The following is a 15,792-nucleotide window of genomic DNA, read 5'->3' on the forward strand; positions in this document are numbered from 1 at the left end:
AAGATTGGCCTAACCATACTAATTCAGCTGCAGGCTTTGGGCTAGCCTAGGGTTGTGACCTCTGACATGGACCCATGTCCCTACTGGCTGTTGAAAGCTTGATGTGAGCGTGGGAAGAACTATCCACACCCAACAATTTATGAACAAGTTCAGCCCCCTTTTCTGTTTATTAATTATTCCTGAAAGACTGATTTTTTTACTAGTTTTCTTTCATTATTATTAGAATGGCTTATCTGTAGGTTCAGATATTTTCACATCTCAGAAACTATTTACACAATGACTACTGCTATGACTATTCACGATTCATAAAAAAATCAAAGAAATGCAGGACTGGAAAGTACCTCAGTATGTCATCAAATCCAATCTGCTGCACTGAGGCAGGACTAAAGCCTGGTCTACACTGAAAAGTTAGGTTGAGCCAGCTACATCACTCAAGTGTGTGAAAAATCCACACACCAGAGCGGCATAGTTAAGCCGACCTAACCCTTGGTGTACACCGCACTAGAGCAACCAAAGAATTCTTCCATCAACCTAGCTACTGCCTCTCAGGGAGGTGGATTACTTATGCAGATGGGAGATGCCCTCATGCATAGACAGTGTCTACACTGAAGTGCTACAGTAGCATTTTAAGTATAGAGAAGCCCGAAGTATTATCTAGGCATCCCTGACAGGTGTTTGCTAACCTGTTCTTAAAATCTCCAGTGACAGAGACTCCACAACCTTCCTGATTAATTTGTTCCAGTGCTTAACTACTCTTATAGTTAGGAAGTTTTTCCTAATGTCTAACCTAAATTTCCCTTGCTGCTACTTGAAGACTGTTACCATACTTCCCCTCAGTCTTCTCTTCTCCAGATGAAATGAAATACAGTTTTTTCCATCTTTCCTCTTATGTCATGTTTTCTAGACCTTTTATAATGTTTGTTGCTCTCCTCTGTACTTTCTCTAAGTTATCGACATCTTTCCCAAAGTATGGTGCCCAGAACTGGACGCAGTATTCCAGCTGAAGCCTTAACAGTGGTGTGTAGAGTGGAAGAATTACTTCTCGTGTCTTGCTTACAACAGTTCTGCTAATATAGTCTGAAGTGTGTTTATTTTTTGGCATCACCACCACATTGTTGACTCTTATTTAATTTGTGATCCACTGTAACCCCCAGATCCTTTTCTGGAGTACTCCTCCTATGCAGTCATTTCCCATTTTGTATTTGTGCAATTGCTTATTCCATCTTAAGTGTAGTACTTCACATTTGTTCTTACTGAATTTCATCCTAGTGTATTTCATGCAATTATTAATCACTTAAGTCCCATGTTATTGCTTCTTCATGCTACCAAACTCAGAGAGCTTTCAAGAAGGCCCGCAAAAATTTCTGGTGTGAATACCCAGTTACATGAGTATTCATGACTAGGGCTATTAATTAATCGCAGTTAACTCAAGTGCATAACTCAAAACAATTAATCACAATTAACTGCAGTTTTAAATCACACTATTAAACAATGACAGAATACCAATTGAAATTTATTATAAATATTTTGGATGTTTTTCTACATTTTCAAACATATTGATTTCAATTACAACACAGAATACAAAGTGTACATTACTCACTTAATATTATTTTTGATGATCATTATTACAGTGCAAATATTTGTAAACAAGGTAGTATCTTTCAATTCACCTCATACAAGTACTGCAGTGCAATCTCTTTATCGTGAAAGTGCAATTTACAAATGTAGAATTTTTGTTACATAACTGCACTCAAAACAACAAAAATGTAAAACTGTAGAGGCTACAAGTCCTCTCAGTCCTACTTGTTGTTCAGCCAACTGCTACGACAAACAAGTTTCTTTATATATGCAGGAAATAATGTTGCTCACTTCTTATTTACAATGTCACCTGAAAGGGAGAACAGGCGTTCACATGGCACTTTTGTAGCTGGCTTTTGTTAAACATTCACATGCCCCTTCTTGCTTCAGCTACCATTCCAGAGGACGGGCTTCCATGCTGATGGCGTGTTAATAATAATGTATTAATTAAATTTGTGACTGAACTCCTTGGGGGAGAACTGTATATCTCTGGCTCGATTTTACCCACATTCTGCCATATATGTCATGTTATAGTAGTCTCGGATGATGACTCAGTACATGTTGTTCGTTTTAAGAACGCTTCTGCTGCAGAGCTGACAAAACACAAAGAAGGTACCAATGTGAGATTTCCAAAGATAGCTATGGTACTCAACCGAAGATTTAGGAATCGGAAGTACCATAACCTGAGAAGGATGGGATGTAGAGAATGTTTTCAGAAGTCTTAAAAGAGCAACACTCTGACGCAGAAACTCCAGAATCTGAACCACCAAAAAAGAAAATCAACCCTCTCTTGGAGGCATCTGACTCAGATGATGAAAATAAACAGGTGTCAGTCCGCACTGCTTTGGATCGTTATCGAGCAGAACCCATCATCAGCATGGATGCATATCCTCCGGAATGGTGGTTGAAGCAGGAAGGGACATATGAATTTTTAGTGCATCTGGAACCTAAGATCTTGTGACACTGGCTACAACAGCGCCATGCGAAAGCCTGTTCTCACTTTCAGGTGACACTGTAAAGAAGCAGCAGGCAGCATTATCTCCTGCAAATGTAAACAAACTTGTTTGTCTGAGCGATTGGCTGAACAAGTAGGACTGAGTGGACTTGTAGGCTCTGAAGTTTTATTTTTGAATGCAGGTTTTTTTGGCACACAATTCTACATTTGTAAGTTCAACTTTCATGATAAAGAGATTGCACTGCAGTACTTGTATTAGGTGAACTGAAAAATATTATTTCTTTTATCTTTTTTACAGTACAAACATTTGTAATAAAAATATAAAGTGAGCACTGTACACACTGTGTTGTAACTGAAATCAATATATTTGAAAAAGTAGAAAACATCCAAAAATATTTAAATAAATAGTATTCTATTATTAACAGTGCGATTAATCGTGATTCATTTTTTTAATTGCTTGACAACCTTATTCATAACTCTCCAGACATGTATCTCTGAACATAATATTGTCTTACATTTATTCATAGAAGCAAATAAGTTGGTTAAACAGTTGTTTTTGCAGCATTTGTAACCCTCCCTCCACAAATATTTAAGAAATGATTATTTGTATTCTCATAGTATCTAAGAGCCCAGTTATGGACCAGGACCCCATCATGCTAGGTGCTGTATAGACACAGAACAAACAGACTGTTCCTGCCCTATACAGTTTACAATTTAAATACAAGACAGAAGAAAACAGAAGGATACAGAAAGAGAGATGGGGGAAGCACAAGGAAACAAGGAGACAACGTTGGTCAGCAGTGGTCTCCGAGAACTAAAAGACACACACACAGATCATTTTGTAGCTTGTATGTGAAACCCCCCACACTTAATACATTTGAACATAATCTAATGAAACTTACTACAACCTGAAAATATGGATACGGGTAACCTTCTGCATGTGAACTGTCTACTGTATGAAGTTATTCACAGGTGCAAATCTTTCCTGGACTGAAGCCTCAAGGTATGTTTTTAGAATTCTTCTTTCTATACAAAGTATTACACAATATTAATTCTTCTTAACTTACCAAATTGGAGTTTTTTCATGACAGCCACATACTTTTCTTCAAGGGACCTTAGAACAGACAAGGGCTTGGGCTTCACAGAAGCCTTTTTGGAGTATTCAGCCAACTTCTTTTCTGTTATATAAAAATTTGAAAGTGATATATATTTTTCCACACAAGATTAAAATCTGATCTTTTCTCATTTACTAGTGGCTGGTCTGACAAGGATACTGAACACATATTCCCCACAAGTGATGACAAAAATCAGCTCTTTATTTCAGAGTAAGTTTTGCTTTACAATAATGTAACTGTAAAGCTCAAACTATCAGCTTGCTATGTGAATTTAAGATAATGTTCTCAACTTTTTATAAAATTTCATGTTTCCCTACTCTATAGACTTATGAGTAGAAGGCCACATATATTGTAAAATTTGTGTTACCATAAGTGCCATTCATTATTGGTTTCTTTAATTTCTGTATAGACACCAAATGTTATATGAAATTTCTTCATTTTAATCCTTAATTTAGGCTCTTTGTTCTGTACTTAACTTATTAAGAATTTTTTTCCTTCAAGTAGTTTAATTGCAACAGCAGAGTTATCACTTTGTCAGCTTTTCTCTTATTCATTTTCCTCCGTGTTAGACAAGATGTTACACAATTGTGATAAAAACTGGAAGATACAGCATTGTCCCTTACATTAACCAGCTTTGCATAATCTGATCAAGAATTTTAAAAACGAGTGCCAAAGTTTCCCAGGAAACTGCTGGCTGTTCAGCAGTTTTGAAAATCAAGCCACGTAAGTCCAAAATTAAAGACTTAGGGACTAGATTGACAAATGGACTTAAGCACTGCAATGCTAAGTGTTACAGTGCCTAACTTGTAGGAACTTTGATACCAAGTGGAGTCTACAGCCCTGAATTAGGCACGAAGGCTCCCTATGCAGTGCAGAGGGAGAGAGAGAGATGCCTAAGAATGGGATCCACAAAAGCCAGTGCACTGAATGGGGAGCTGCCTAAATTAGTTAACAGAAAATTCCAAAGAGGGGAGTGAGGCCTAAGCGCTGCCCTTCAAAAGGGACTTTTTTGCCACCCTAGGCGGCGGAAGGTCCTGTCCCTGACAGAGGTGGTAGAAGGTCCCACTCCCGAAATGCCGACGACCGGGGCGGCCGCTGTGGTCACTGCCAGGGCCGGCGCTTTCATTTAGGCGGCCTAGGCAATCGCCTAGGGCGCCAGGATTATTGGGGGGCGGCATTTTGCCGGGGGGGTGGGTGGGTGGGTTTGCAGGCGGCTCCGGTGGACCTGCCGCAGTCGTGCCTGCGGAGGGTCTCCTGGTCCCGCAGCTCCAGTGGAGCTGCTGCAGGCATTCCTGCGGATGGTCCGCTGCTCCCGCAGCTCCGGTGGACCTCCTGCAGGCACGGCTGCGGCAGCTCCACCAGAGCCGCGGACCAGCGGACCCTCTCCACAGGCCAGCGCGCGGGGCAGCGAAATGGTCATGCGCCTAGGGCGCTAAAAACACTAGCGCTGGTCCTGGTCACCTCCCCCCAAATGTTAGTGCCCTAGGCGACCGTCTAGGTCGCCTCATGGGTTGCTCCGGCCCTGTACCAATCTCTACTTGGGAATAACTGCGGTGAACCCTCTTCTGGAGGTAGGCGCCTAAACTGCTATTGTGGGTGGGTTTGTTTTTTTTGCAAGAGATGCAGGAGGTAGCAGTCCCTTATGACCTTTAGCCCAGTGATTAGGGTACTCACACAGAATGTTCAATTCCCCACTTCTGCCTTATGTGGAGAAGGGATCTGAACTTAAGTTTCCCATTTCTGAAGTGGGTGCCCTAGCCACTGGAGTAGAGACTCATTCTCTCTCTCTAGCCCAATGCATGCTTAATTATTTATTACATAGTGGAACAGCTTCAACTGGAACTATTGAGAGACTCATACCAGAATATCCCATAGCTCAGTGGATAAGAGACTCATGTGAGATGGGAAACCCATATTCAAATCACTTTTAAACATCAGGCAGAAGAGAATTTATTCTGGATCTTCCACATCCTGGGTGAGTGCCCTAACAACTGGGATAAAGGTTACAAAGAACCTGCCTCCTCCTTATCCCCCTGCCATTTTGTAGGCGGTTACACGTGCTTTGAGCACGCACACTCGAGTAAGCATCACAGGTGAGAGGCGCAGGGGAATGCCTACTTTGAGGATCCCGCTGAGGCATACAGATGAGATAGGCACCTGGATGCTAGACTGTAGCAGCTCACTGGATAAAACGTAGGGAAATTTAATGGTGGAACTGCAAGGGACTAGGGACTTCAGACATCTGCAGGGCTACAAGGCATCTGAGCAGAGATTTTGAGGATCTCAGCAGTGCCATTTAAGGTGGCTAAATCCAATATTTAGGTAACTGGGCATCTAAGTCCTAGCAGTCTAACTTCTGGCATCTATTTCTTAAAATCTTGGCCTCTGAATTTTATGTCAAGAAGCATGCTAAAAATCTTATGTACGGTATTCATCAAAATAGTGACTATTTTTATTCTACCTTGATTTGCTTGGCGCAAACTGGTAGTAGCAGCATAAACTATCTCAGCAGTCTTCTGGATGTCTGGTACCAAAAGTGTCAGCCCCTCTGGCTCTTGATCAGAAGCATCTGGTTTTACTCCTGCTTTAGCTTTTTCTTTTTTAGACCTGTTTGTTGAAAAGAATGGGGAAAAGGGGTGAGGGGGCAGGTAAGGTTATAGAACTAATCAGACACAATATTCAGAAAGCTGGCTATTACTGACAATGGGTAAAAACATTAGCACTAAAAACAACAAAGCCTTTTTGAAATGCAATGTGTCACCACACCTACCATGAAATAGGATAAAAACTGAATTCTTTCCTTTAAATATCACAATCATTAGCATATGGTCTTGACTGGACCAGCAAAAATGTGTGTTTTGGGTACAGCAAAGTGAAGTTTGAAGAAAGACAAAACAATACACTGAAATAACAGTTTCTTGCTCCAGCAGTACAGTTGTTTGTAACCAACTATGACATTTTTCATTTTCAAAGTACTTTACACCAAAAATTAATACAGAAAACCAATACAAAAACATTTGAAGGTCCCAAACCGACATTGGGTCTCCTTTTGCAGAGCTCAGAGCAGGATTAGGTCCTAAAACGTGTAACCTTTTCCCTCCACATTGTAATGCTCTCTCAAAGTTTTCTTAAAGTAATAAAAATAATGAAAAAATGATCAAAAAGTTTAAATATTTTAATCTCCATTTATGTATATCAGTTCAGCCTGATGTAAATTAAAATGGCCAATTTATGAGTTTTAGAATAAAAAAATTCCAGATACTTAAATAGTGTACAATAGCATTGCTATTTTTTTTCTAAGAGTAGCTAAGGTAAATGACCAAGTCATTTTAAATAACCTCTTTATCTTGCCAACCCATCAAGAGTTTATATCTGAATATAAATAGGCTCTTGAAAAAGAAAACATAAGACTGACAATGCTAAATTTAGTGTGTATAGTTTCAAAGTTTATTTGTAAATTAAGTTCTAATATGCATATGCACAAAACACTATGTAAGCCATTACAGATTTTAAAGTGCGCACTTCACAAAATCATTTTCATTTAGTTCTAGTGAGTTTTTTGCTTCTCTGTAAATCTTTGTTTTAAAAACAGCAGCTGTTCATTTTAAGATTCAAACAAGATTAACAGCCAAACCAACACGTTTCCTATTTTTCTATTATCATAGGCATCAACATAACAAAAAGCTGTTTATGTAAGTAGAAATTAGCAATTTAATGTTCTGATGCTCCAAACTATTCTCCCCGCCCCCAATCTCTGAATACTTCAGACTCTGTATATTTTAAAACAGGCTGAAATTGTGGTAATACTACAGTATTTATAAAACATTCAACACTGAGGAAATTATGGTGATATTTAACGTCTTTGAACCTCATCAAATAAAGCTATCCCTAGAGTATGTTAACAAAAAAGTTAATTTATTGTAGCAACACTGATTTTCCCTTCTACTAGATTTTTTTTTCAAAATGATTACGACTCATTGTTTTCTTAAAAGAAATATTGGATTTTCAAGAGTGCCAGTGTGGGAAAAGAGGGGAGTTAGGCAACACATGTATTAAGGCCCTAGGAAGATATTTTTAAATGCACAAAAGGCAGTTGGGGTGCCTAACTCCCACCATTTGTGCTTTTCAAAATCTCCACCTTAGACTTTTGTTTGTAGAGATATAGACCAAGATTTAAAAAAATGGGAGCCTAAAGTTAGGTTCCTAAATCTGTATTTTGGTACATAAAAAAAAGAGCTTTTCAGAAGTGCTGAGCCTCTAATACAGAGGGGGGCAAACTTTGTGGCCTCAGGGCCACATCTGGGCATAGAAATTGTATGGCAGGCCATGAATGCTCACAAAATTGGGGGTTGGGGTGCGGGAGAGGGGGATGGCTCCGGCTTGAGGTGTGGGCTCTGGGGTGCAACCAAAAACGAGGCGTTCAGGGTGTGGGAGTGGGCTCCGGGCTCAGTTTGGGGGTGAGGGCTCTGGGGTGGGGCTGAGGATGAGGGGTTGGGATGCAGGCAGGAGCTCCGGCCTGGGACTGAGGGATTTGGGCGGGGGGGGAGGAGGAGGATGAGGATTAGCGGTTGGCCAGAGGTGCAGGCTCTGGGGTGTGCTTACCTCAAGCAACTCCCAGAAAAAGCAGCAGCAGCCTGTCCCCCCTCCAGCTCCTACGCAGAGGTGCAGCCAGGCGGTTCTGTGAGCTGCCCCATCCACAGGTGCCACCCCTGCAGCTCCCACTGGCCATGTTTCCCAGCCAAAGGGAGCTGCGGGGGCAGCACTTGGGTCGGGGCAGTGTGCGGAGCCCCCTCGCTGCCCCTATGCGTAGGAGCTGGAAGGGGGACATGCTGCTGCATCCGGGAGCCGCTTTGAGCGAGGCAAGGCCCTGAGCCTGCTCGAGCAGGGAAGACCTCGGAACCCGCTCCCCAGCAGGAGCTCGAGGGCCAGATTAAAACATCTGGAGGGCCAGACGTGGCCTCCGGGCCATAATTTGCCCATCTCTGCTCTAACAGCACCCAGTGAAGGCAACAGATTGGCTCTTGAATTCAGAATTCTCATGCTGCTTGCTAGAAACAGAGACTGCACCTCAGCTTTTCTGACAGAAGCCCCAAAACCCTCGAGATTTACAAGAAAGAAAAATATGACAAAAGAAAAGAAAATGTGGCTGGTCAAGCTACAGAAAGGGAAATTATTGTTTTAAAAATTATTTAAAAAACCCTCTTCAAAACAGGTTGCTATTCTCCATAATAAATCTCATATATTTTACTTTAGATTTGGAAAATCCAAACATCTTCCTCCAATTTTAATTTTAAAGTAAATTATAAATAAATGTATAGGCCCTAATTCAGCAAAGCAATTAAGCATGTTTGAGGACTAAGAAAAAGAACCAAAAACCAAAAGAACATACAGTGAACTCTAAAAACAGTTCAACACCAGTAGTAAATTCAGCAGATAGATTTATTATCTAGCTAACAAAGCAAGAGAGAGAAAGTTAAAAAAGAGGGCTAATTAGATAAATGTAAATATGAGTTTTCAATATTAACAAATTCCCTTTCTCTACCTCCCTCCCTTTCCTGAGTGTTAATCATCTGTAAAAAAGACGGTTACTCACCTTTGTAACTGTTGTTCTTCGAGATGTGTTGCTCACATCCATTCCAGGTAGGTGTGTGCGCCGCGCGTGCACGTTCGTCGGAAACTTTTTACCCTAGCAACTCCAGTGGGCCGGCAGGTCGCCCCCTGGAGTGGCGCCGCCATGGCGCTCGATATATACCCCTGCCGGCCCACCCGCTCCTCAGTTCCTTCTTGCCGGCTACTCCGACAGTGGGGAAGGAGGGCGGGTGTGGAATGGATGTGAGCAACACATCTCGAAGAACAACAGTTACAAAGGTGAGTAACCGTCTTTTCTTCTTCGAGTGATTGCTCACATCCATTCCAGGTAGGTGAATCCCAAGCCATACCTAGGCGGTGGGGTCGGAGTGAGAAGTCGCGGCATGGAGCACTGCAGATCCGAAGGCCGCATCCTCTCTTTACTGCTGGACCAGGGCGTAGTGGGACGCGAAGGTGTGGACCGATGACCAGGTCGCTGCCCGACAGATTTCCTGGATGGGCACACGGGCGAGGAAAGCCAGCGACGACGCCTGCGCCCTGATAGAATGCGCAGTCACACGGCCCGTAGGAACGTGGGCCAGCTCATAGCAGGTCCTGATACAGGAAGTTACCCATGAGTATAACCTCTGCGAGGAGATAGGAAGCCCCTTCATGCGGTCCGCTACTGCCACGAAAAGTTGGGGGGATTTGCGGAACGGTTTGGTCCTCTCCACATAGAACGCGAGAGCCCTACGGACATCAAGCGAGTGGAGCTGTTGCTCCCTGCCTGAAGAGTGAGGTTTCGGGAAAAAAATCGGGAGGAATATCTCTTGGTTGATGTGGAAGGTCGAGACCACCTTGGGGAGAAAGGCAGGGTGTGGCCTCAGCTGCACCTTATCTTTGTGGAAGACTGTATACGGGGGGTCTACCACGAGAGCCCGGAGTTCCGACACCCGCCTAGCTGAGGTGATAGCTACTAGAAAGGCAGTCTTCCAAGAGAGATAGAGTAGGGAGCAAGTAGCTAACGGCTCAAAGGGGGGCCCCATGAGCCGAGACAACACCAGGTTAAGATCCCAGGTTGGAGCAGGGAGTCGGACGTTAGGGTATAAACGTTCCAGCCCCTTTAGGAATCTAGTCACCGTCGGGTGAGAAAAAACGGAGCGGCCATCCCCACCCAGGTGAAAGGTGGAGATAGCTGCCAGGTGAACCGTGGAGATAGCTGCCAGGTGAACCCGCAAAGACGATATCGCCAGGCCCTGTTGTTTGAGGGACCAAACATAGTCTAAGATATTGGCCACCGAAACTTCCATAGGGCGGAGACCTTTCTCCACGCACCAACAGGAGAAACGCTTCCACTTGGCCGAGTATGTCGCTCTAGTGGATGGCTTCCTGCTGCCCAAAAGTACCTCCCGTACCGGGGTGGAGCAGCGCAGTTCAGAACCGGTCAGCCACGCAGGAACCACGCCGCTAGGTGCAGCGACTGCAGGTCCGGGTGACAGAGAGTCCCGTGTTCCTGGGTAATCAGGTCCGGGTGAAGGGGCAGGGGAACTGGGTCGGCTATGGCCAGGTCCAGCAGCATGGGGTACCAATGTTGCCTGGGCCAAGCCGGGGCTACCATGATCACGCGAGCCCTGTCCCTGCGCACCTTCAGAAGGACCCTGTGGACCAGTGGGAACGGGGGAAACGCGTAGTACAAGTGGGTCGTCCACGGAATAAGGAAGGCATCCGCTATAGACCCGGGCTCCCTGCCCTGAAAGGAGCAGAACGCCTGGCACTTCTTGTTCCCCCCGGACGCGAAGAGGTCCACACGGGGATAACTCCACCTCTGGAAGATTGAGAGGGCGACGTCCGGGCGAAGGGACCACTCGTGTGATAGGAAGGATCTGCTCAGGCGATCCGCCAGCGTGTTCCGTACTCCGGGGAGGAAGGAAGCCGTGAGGTGAATGGAGTGGGCTACACAAAAGTCCCAGAGTCGCATCGCCTCGTGACATAGGGGAGAGGATCTGGTGCCGCCCTGCTTGTTGATATAGTACATGGTCGTCGTGTTGTCGGTAAACACCGCGACACAACTACCTCGAAGCTGGTGACAGAACGTTTGACAAGCAAGGCGGACCGCTCTCAACTCCCGCATGTTGATGTGCAGCTTCACCTCCTGCGGGGACCACAGGCCCTGTGTTCTCAGGGTTCCCAGGTGGGCCCCCAGCCGAGATCTGAGGCATCCGTTGTTAGGGACACCGAAGGCTGAGGTGGGTGGAAAGGGAGCCCCGCACACAGTACGGACTGGTCTAGCCACCAGTCGAGAGAATCTAACACCCCCTGGGGGATTGTGATCAGCATGTCTAGCGGTTGCCTTGCCGGCCGGTAATGTGTGATGAGCCACAACTGGAGGGGCCTCATGCGGAGCCGAGCGTAACCGGTCACAAATGTGCATGCTGCCATGTGGCCTAACAGGGTTAGACATGTCCGTATTGATGTCAAGGGGGCTGCCCGCAATCGCTGAACGATCGCCGACAACGCCTGGAACCTCGGTAACGGCAGAAGAGCCCTGGCCACGGTGGAGTCCAGGACGGCCCCGATGAACTCCACCCTCTGCGTGGGGAGCAGGGTGGACTTGTCTATGTTGATCATGAGGCCCAAGGTAGCAAACAGGCCGGTGATCCTGCAGACGTGGCTGCAAACCTGTAGTTCCGACGTGTCCCGAATTAACCAATCGTCTAGGTAAGGGAACACGTGGATACGACTGCGCCGAAGATGTGCCACAACGACTGCCATGCATTTTGTAAATACCCTCGGGGCCGTAGAAAGGCCAAATGGGAGGACTGCAAATTGGTAGTGAAGGCGGCCCACCACGAATCGAAGGAAACGTCTGTGGTGTGGCCAAATGGCAATGTGAAAATAAGCGTCCTGCACGTCGAGGGTGGTGTACCACTCTCCCGGATCCAGGGATGGGATAATGGTCCCCAGAGATACCATGCGGAACTTCAACTTCACTAGGTATTTGTTGAGCTCTCGCAGGTCGAGGATAGGCCTGAGGCCTCCCTTGGCCTTGGGGATCAGAAAGTAGCGGGAATAAAACCCCTTGCCTTTCTCGTTTTCCGGAACCGCCTCTATAGCTCCTTTGATGAGGAGCGTCTGTACCTCCTATCGAAGGAATTGCTCGTGACGATGCCGGGCGCTCCATTCGGGTCTGCCTGGCTGGAGTAGCAGACGTTGACGGTCTCGCCTCCGCACCCGGTGCCGGGGAAGGTCGGTGCCGGGGAGTCTTCCCGGTGCCGGTGCGATCCGGTGCCGGCGCCGAGATCACGGCCTGTGAAGCTGCTGGGTCAAGTGCCGCCTCCATGAGGAGAGTCCTGAGTCTCTGGTCTCTCTCCTTCTTTGTCCTGGGCTTAAAAGCCTTGCAGATGCGGCACTTGTCCGACCTGTGCGATTCCCCCAGGCACTTCAGACACGCGTCGTGGGGGTCGCTGGTTGGCATAGGCTTTTTACAGGCCGCACACTGCTTAAAGCCCGGCGAACCAGGCATGAGCCCGGTGCCGGGTAGGGCTACAGCCCAGACCGGCGAACAACTATATACAATACTATTTACACCTAATTAATTAACTAACTATACTTAACGATCTAACTAACAACTGTAACAATAAAGGTAGTTAACAAGGAGAGCTAGGGACATGGAGGACAGCTATGCCGCGCTCCACAGTTCCAACGACCGACACGGCGGTAAGAAGGAACTAAGGAGCGGGTGGGCCGGCAGGGGTATATATCGAGCGCCATGGCGGCACCACTCCAGGGGGTGACCTGCCGGCCCACTGGAGTTGCTAGGGTAAAAAGTTTCCGACGAACGTGCACGCGCAGCGCGCACACCTACCTGGAATGGATGTGAGCAATCACTCGAAGAAGAACTATTTGTTTCATTGCAAAAAATAGTGCCCTGTAACGTGGGGCTTTTATTCTGCTCAGGTGGGATACAGGGATCTTTAAAGAGCAGAAACAGACCCACTGAAGAATCTTTCTATAGAATAGAATTTCCCAAGGGGATTAGGGTTGGCAGAACGACCCTATTCTTCCACCCTCACCATCACCACCCCACAACCTCTAGCTCTTCACAACTGGTGTAATGATCATATAGGGCTGTTACAAGTTGATATATCTTAGCACAGCTCCAAGGCTGCTGTAACTAGTGTGCCAGGGGCCAGAATCAGAATGTGCAAAGAGCCACCTCTCCCACCTAAATGTTTAATAAAGGCATTGATAGAAGACCAAGCTGCTGCCCTGCCAATTTCCTCACCTGAAGCATAATCTTTCTGCCCAGGATGTCACCAGAGAGCTTGTAGTGTGTGCTTTGATTCCTTCAGGAATAGGTTTGCTGAATGCTTTGTATAGTTTGCAGAGGTTTGCACAATGCCACCACAATGTCTAACAATCCATCTGGTCAGGGATTGTTTGCATGGCCAAAGACTGTGGCATTTTGGGAAAAATGAAACAAACAAGGAGCATGACTGCAAGATCTTTAGAGCTATACATACATCCAGACTATGCGACAGGCAACAGCAGAATGCTGTGGATTTGGACAGAATGATGAGAGGATCACTTCCCTGTGAAGCATGGAAAGATGCATAGACTCATAAATTTGAATTCAAGTCTTTGACATATTATTATGGTGACGAAACCGTTAGCTCAGTCAGCCGGTGCGCATATTTTCACAATAACCTCTAACTTTACCATTTGGCCAAGTACAGTTTTTACTTTATCACTCTGTGATAATGGAACTTTGTGTGATGCATGTAATTTTTGGAAGTATCTCAGTGCAATATATTATCCTTAATGCATCCCAGTCTGTTAAATCTCCCAAATTCTTTTAAAATCTCTTCTGTATTCTGTTCAAAAGGAGAGTTCTACATCCATTTGGTAATCCGTATTTGCCAGCTGCTATTCTCCCCCAGCACATTCTCCATTATTTCAAACTCTACTGCAGTGGTTCTCAATCGGGGGTCTGCATCCTCAAGGGGCCTCAAGCCCTTTCAGGGGGGCCACGGGACCACACAGCTGGAACCCAGAGCCTGAGCCTCGCCCACCTTCACCCCTTAGCCCCCCGCAGGGCTGAAACCCCGAGCCATGGCACCCCATGCCATGAGCCTGAAGCCGGGAGCCCCAGTAGCCCCTACCACAGCAGTGAAGCCAGGAGCCCTTGGGGAACAATAACCACAGAGGAGTCCTCCTGGTGCACAGTCCCTAGCTATCCCCTCCCTGCACCCTGAGCAAAGCAAGGGACCAGACATAAGAAAAGGTGCCACCCGCTGCGGTGCTTGTACTCACTGGGCAGCCTGCCGAGTCTTCGGCGGTGGGTCCTTCATTCGCTCCGCGTCTTCAGCAGCACTGAAGGACCCACTGCCAAAGTGCCACCGAAGACCTGCAGCGAGTGAAGGGCCCACCAGCAAAGTGCTGCTGAAAAGCTGGACCGCCGCTGGATGAGTTAAAATTAAAAAGGCGCCTCTAGCCAGGGAAGGGATTTTTGGCCAGGACTCGCGGGGCCCCTGCGGGGCTCAGGGCAAATTGCCCCACTTGCCCTGCTCCTACTCCCCCGGTGGGCCTGACCCTGAGCTATCTCACTGCCTATACACAGCCCCGAACCATCATGACCTGTCCTGGAGCAGGGAGTGGAAGTCTGAAATAGTCGCCAAATGGATCTTAATTAATGGCAGGGATAACCCTTCAAGCTTGAGTTCAGAAGGATCACCTGCAGCGAGGCCTGTTTGGCCTGGATACCTTGGTCCAAGGACCAGCACATGAATCTTTTCCATTTGGCCAGCTAGGTCACTCTGGTGGAGGGCTTCCTGTTACCCCTTCCAACCCTGATATTCTAAAGGGGGCGGGGGGGACGGATAGCTCAGTGGTTTGAGCAATGGCCTGATAAACCCAGGGCTGTGAGTTCAATACTTGAGGGGGCCACCTAGGGATCTGGGACAAAATCAGTACTTGGTCCTGCTAGTGAAGGCAGGGGGCTGGACTCAATGACTTTTCAAGGTCCCTTCCAGTTCCAGGAGACAGGATATCTCCATTATTTTAAAAAGGACATGTTGGACCCGGGCTGAGCATTCCTGTTCTTCCACATTCAGCCATGCAGTAACCAGGCTGTCAAGTGCAGCACCACCAGGTTTGCGTGCAGAAGACCACTGTGGTTCTAGGACAGCAGATTTGGCCACAGAGACAGCTGCAGGGCGGCTACCGAGAGGTTCAGCCATGTACTGAACCAGTGCTGGCGAGGCCAAGCCTATCAGGATCACCTTTGCCTTGTCATGTCTGTTGATCAAGGGCACTGGTGGGAAGGCATACATCAGAGCCCATGACCATGGGAGCAAACAGGTGTCCGACAGAGAGCCACTGTCCACCCCCCTGAGCGTGGCAGCTAACCGTCACTGTGGGTGAACAGTGCCTCGAATAGGTGTATTGCTGCTGGAAGTGGGGGGATCGGTATCATGTCAGAGAACGTTCCTACAGTGTAGGTGATGTCCATCTACATTGTGCAGACGGTTGGCATGAGAGTGACTAGTGCCAGCAATACGGTGACTGATGTCTCCC

General features: G+C 46.5%; 1 protein-coding gene across 1 annotated transcript in view; it reads right to left on the reverse strand.

The window, feature by feature from the left end:
• The window catches only part of BIRC6 (baculoviral IAP repeat containing 6), a 349,123-nt gene that overhangs the window by 52,676 nt on the left and 280,655 nt on the right, over positions 1 to 15,792 (reverse strand). Inside the window, 2 exon segments of the mRNA XM_050951314.1 lie at positions 3,601 to 3,711; positions 6,110 to 6,255. Coding sequence (XP_050807271.1) covers positions 3,601 to 3,711; positions 6,110 to 6,255 — 257 coding nt within the window.

The sequence above is a fragment of the Gopherus flavomarginatus genome, chromosome 4 (assembly GCF_025201925.1).
Source record: "Gopherus flavomarginatus isolate rGopFla2 chromosome 4, rGopFla2.mat.asm, whole genome shotgun sequence".
Lineage (NCBI taxonomy): Eukaryota > Metazoa > Chordata > Testudines > Testudinidae > Gopherus > Gopherus flavomarginatus.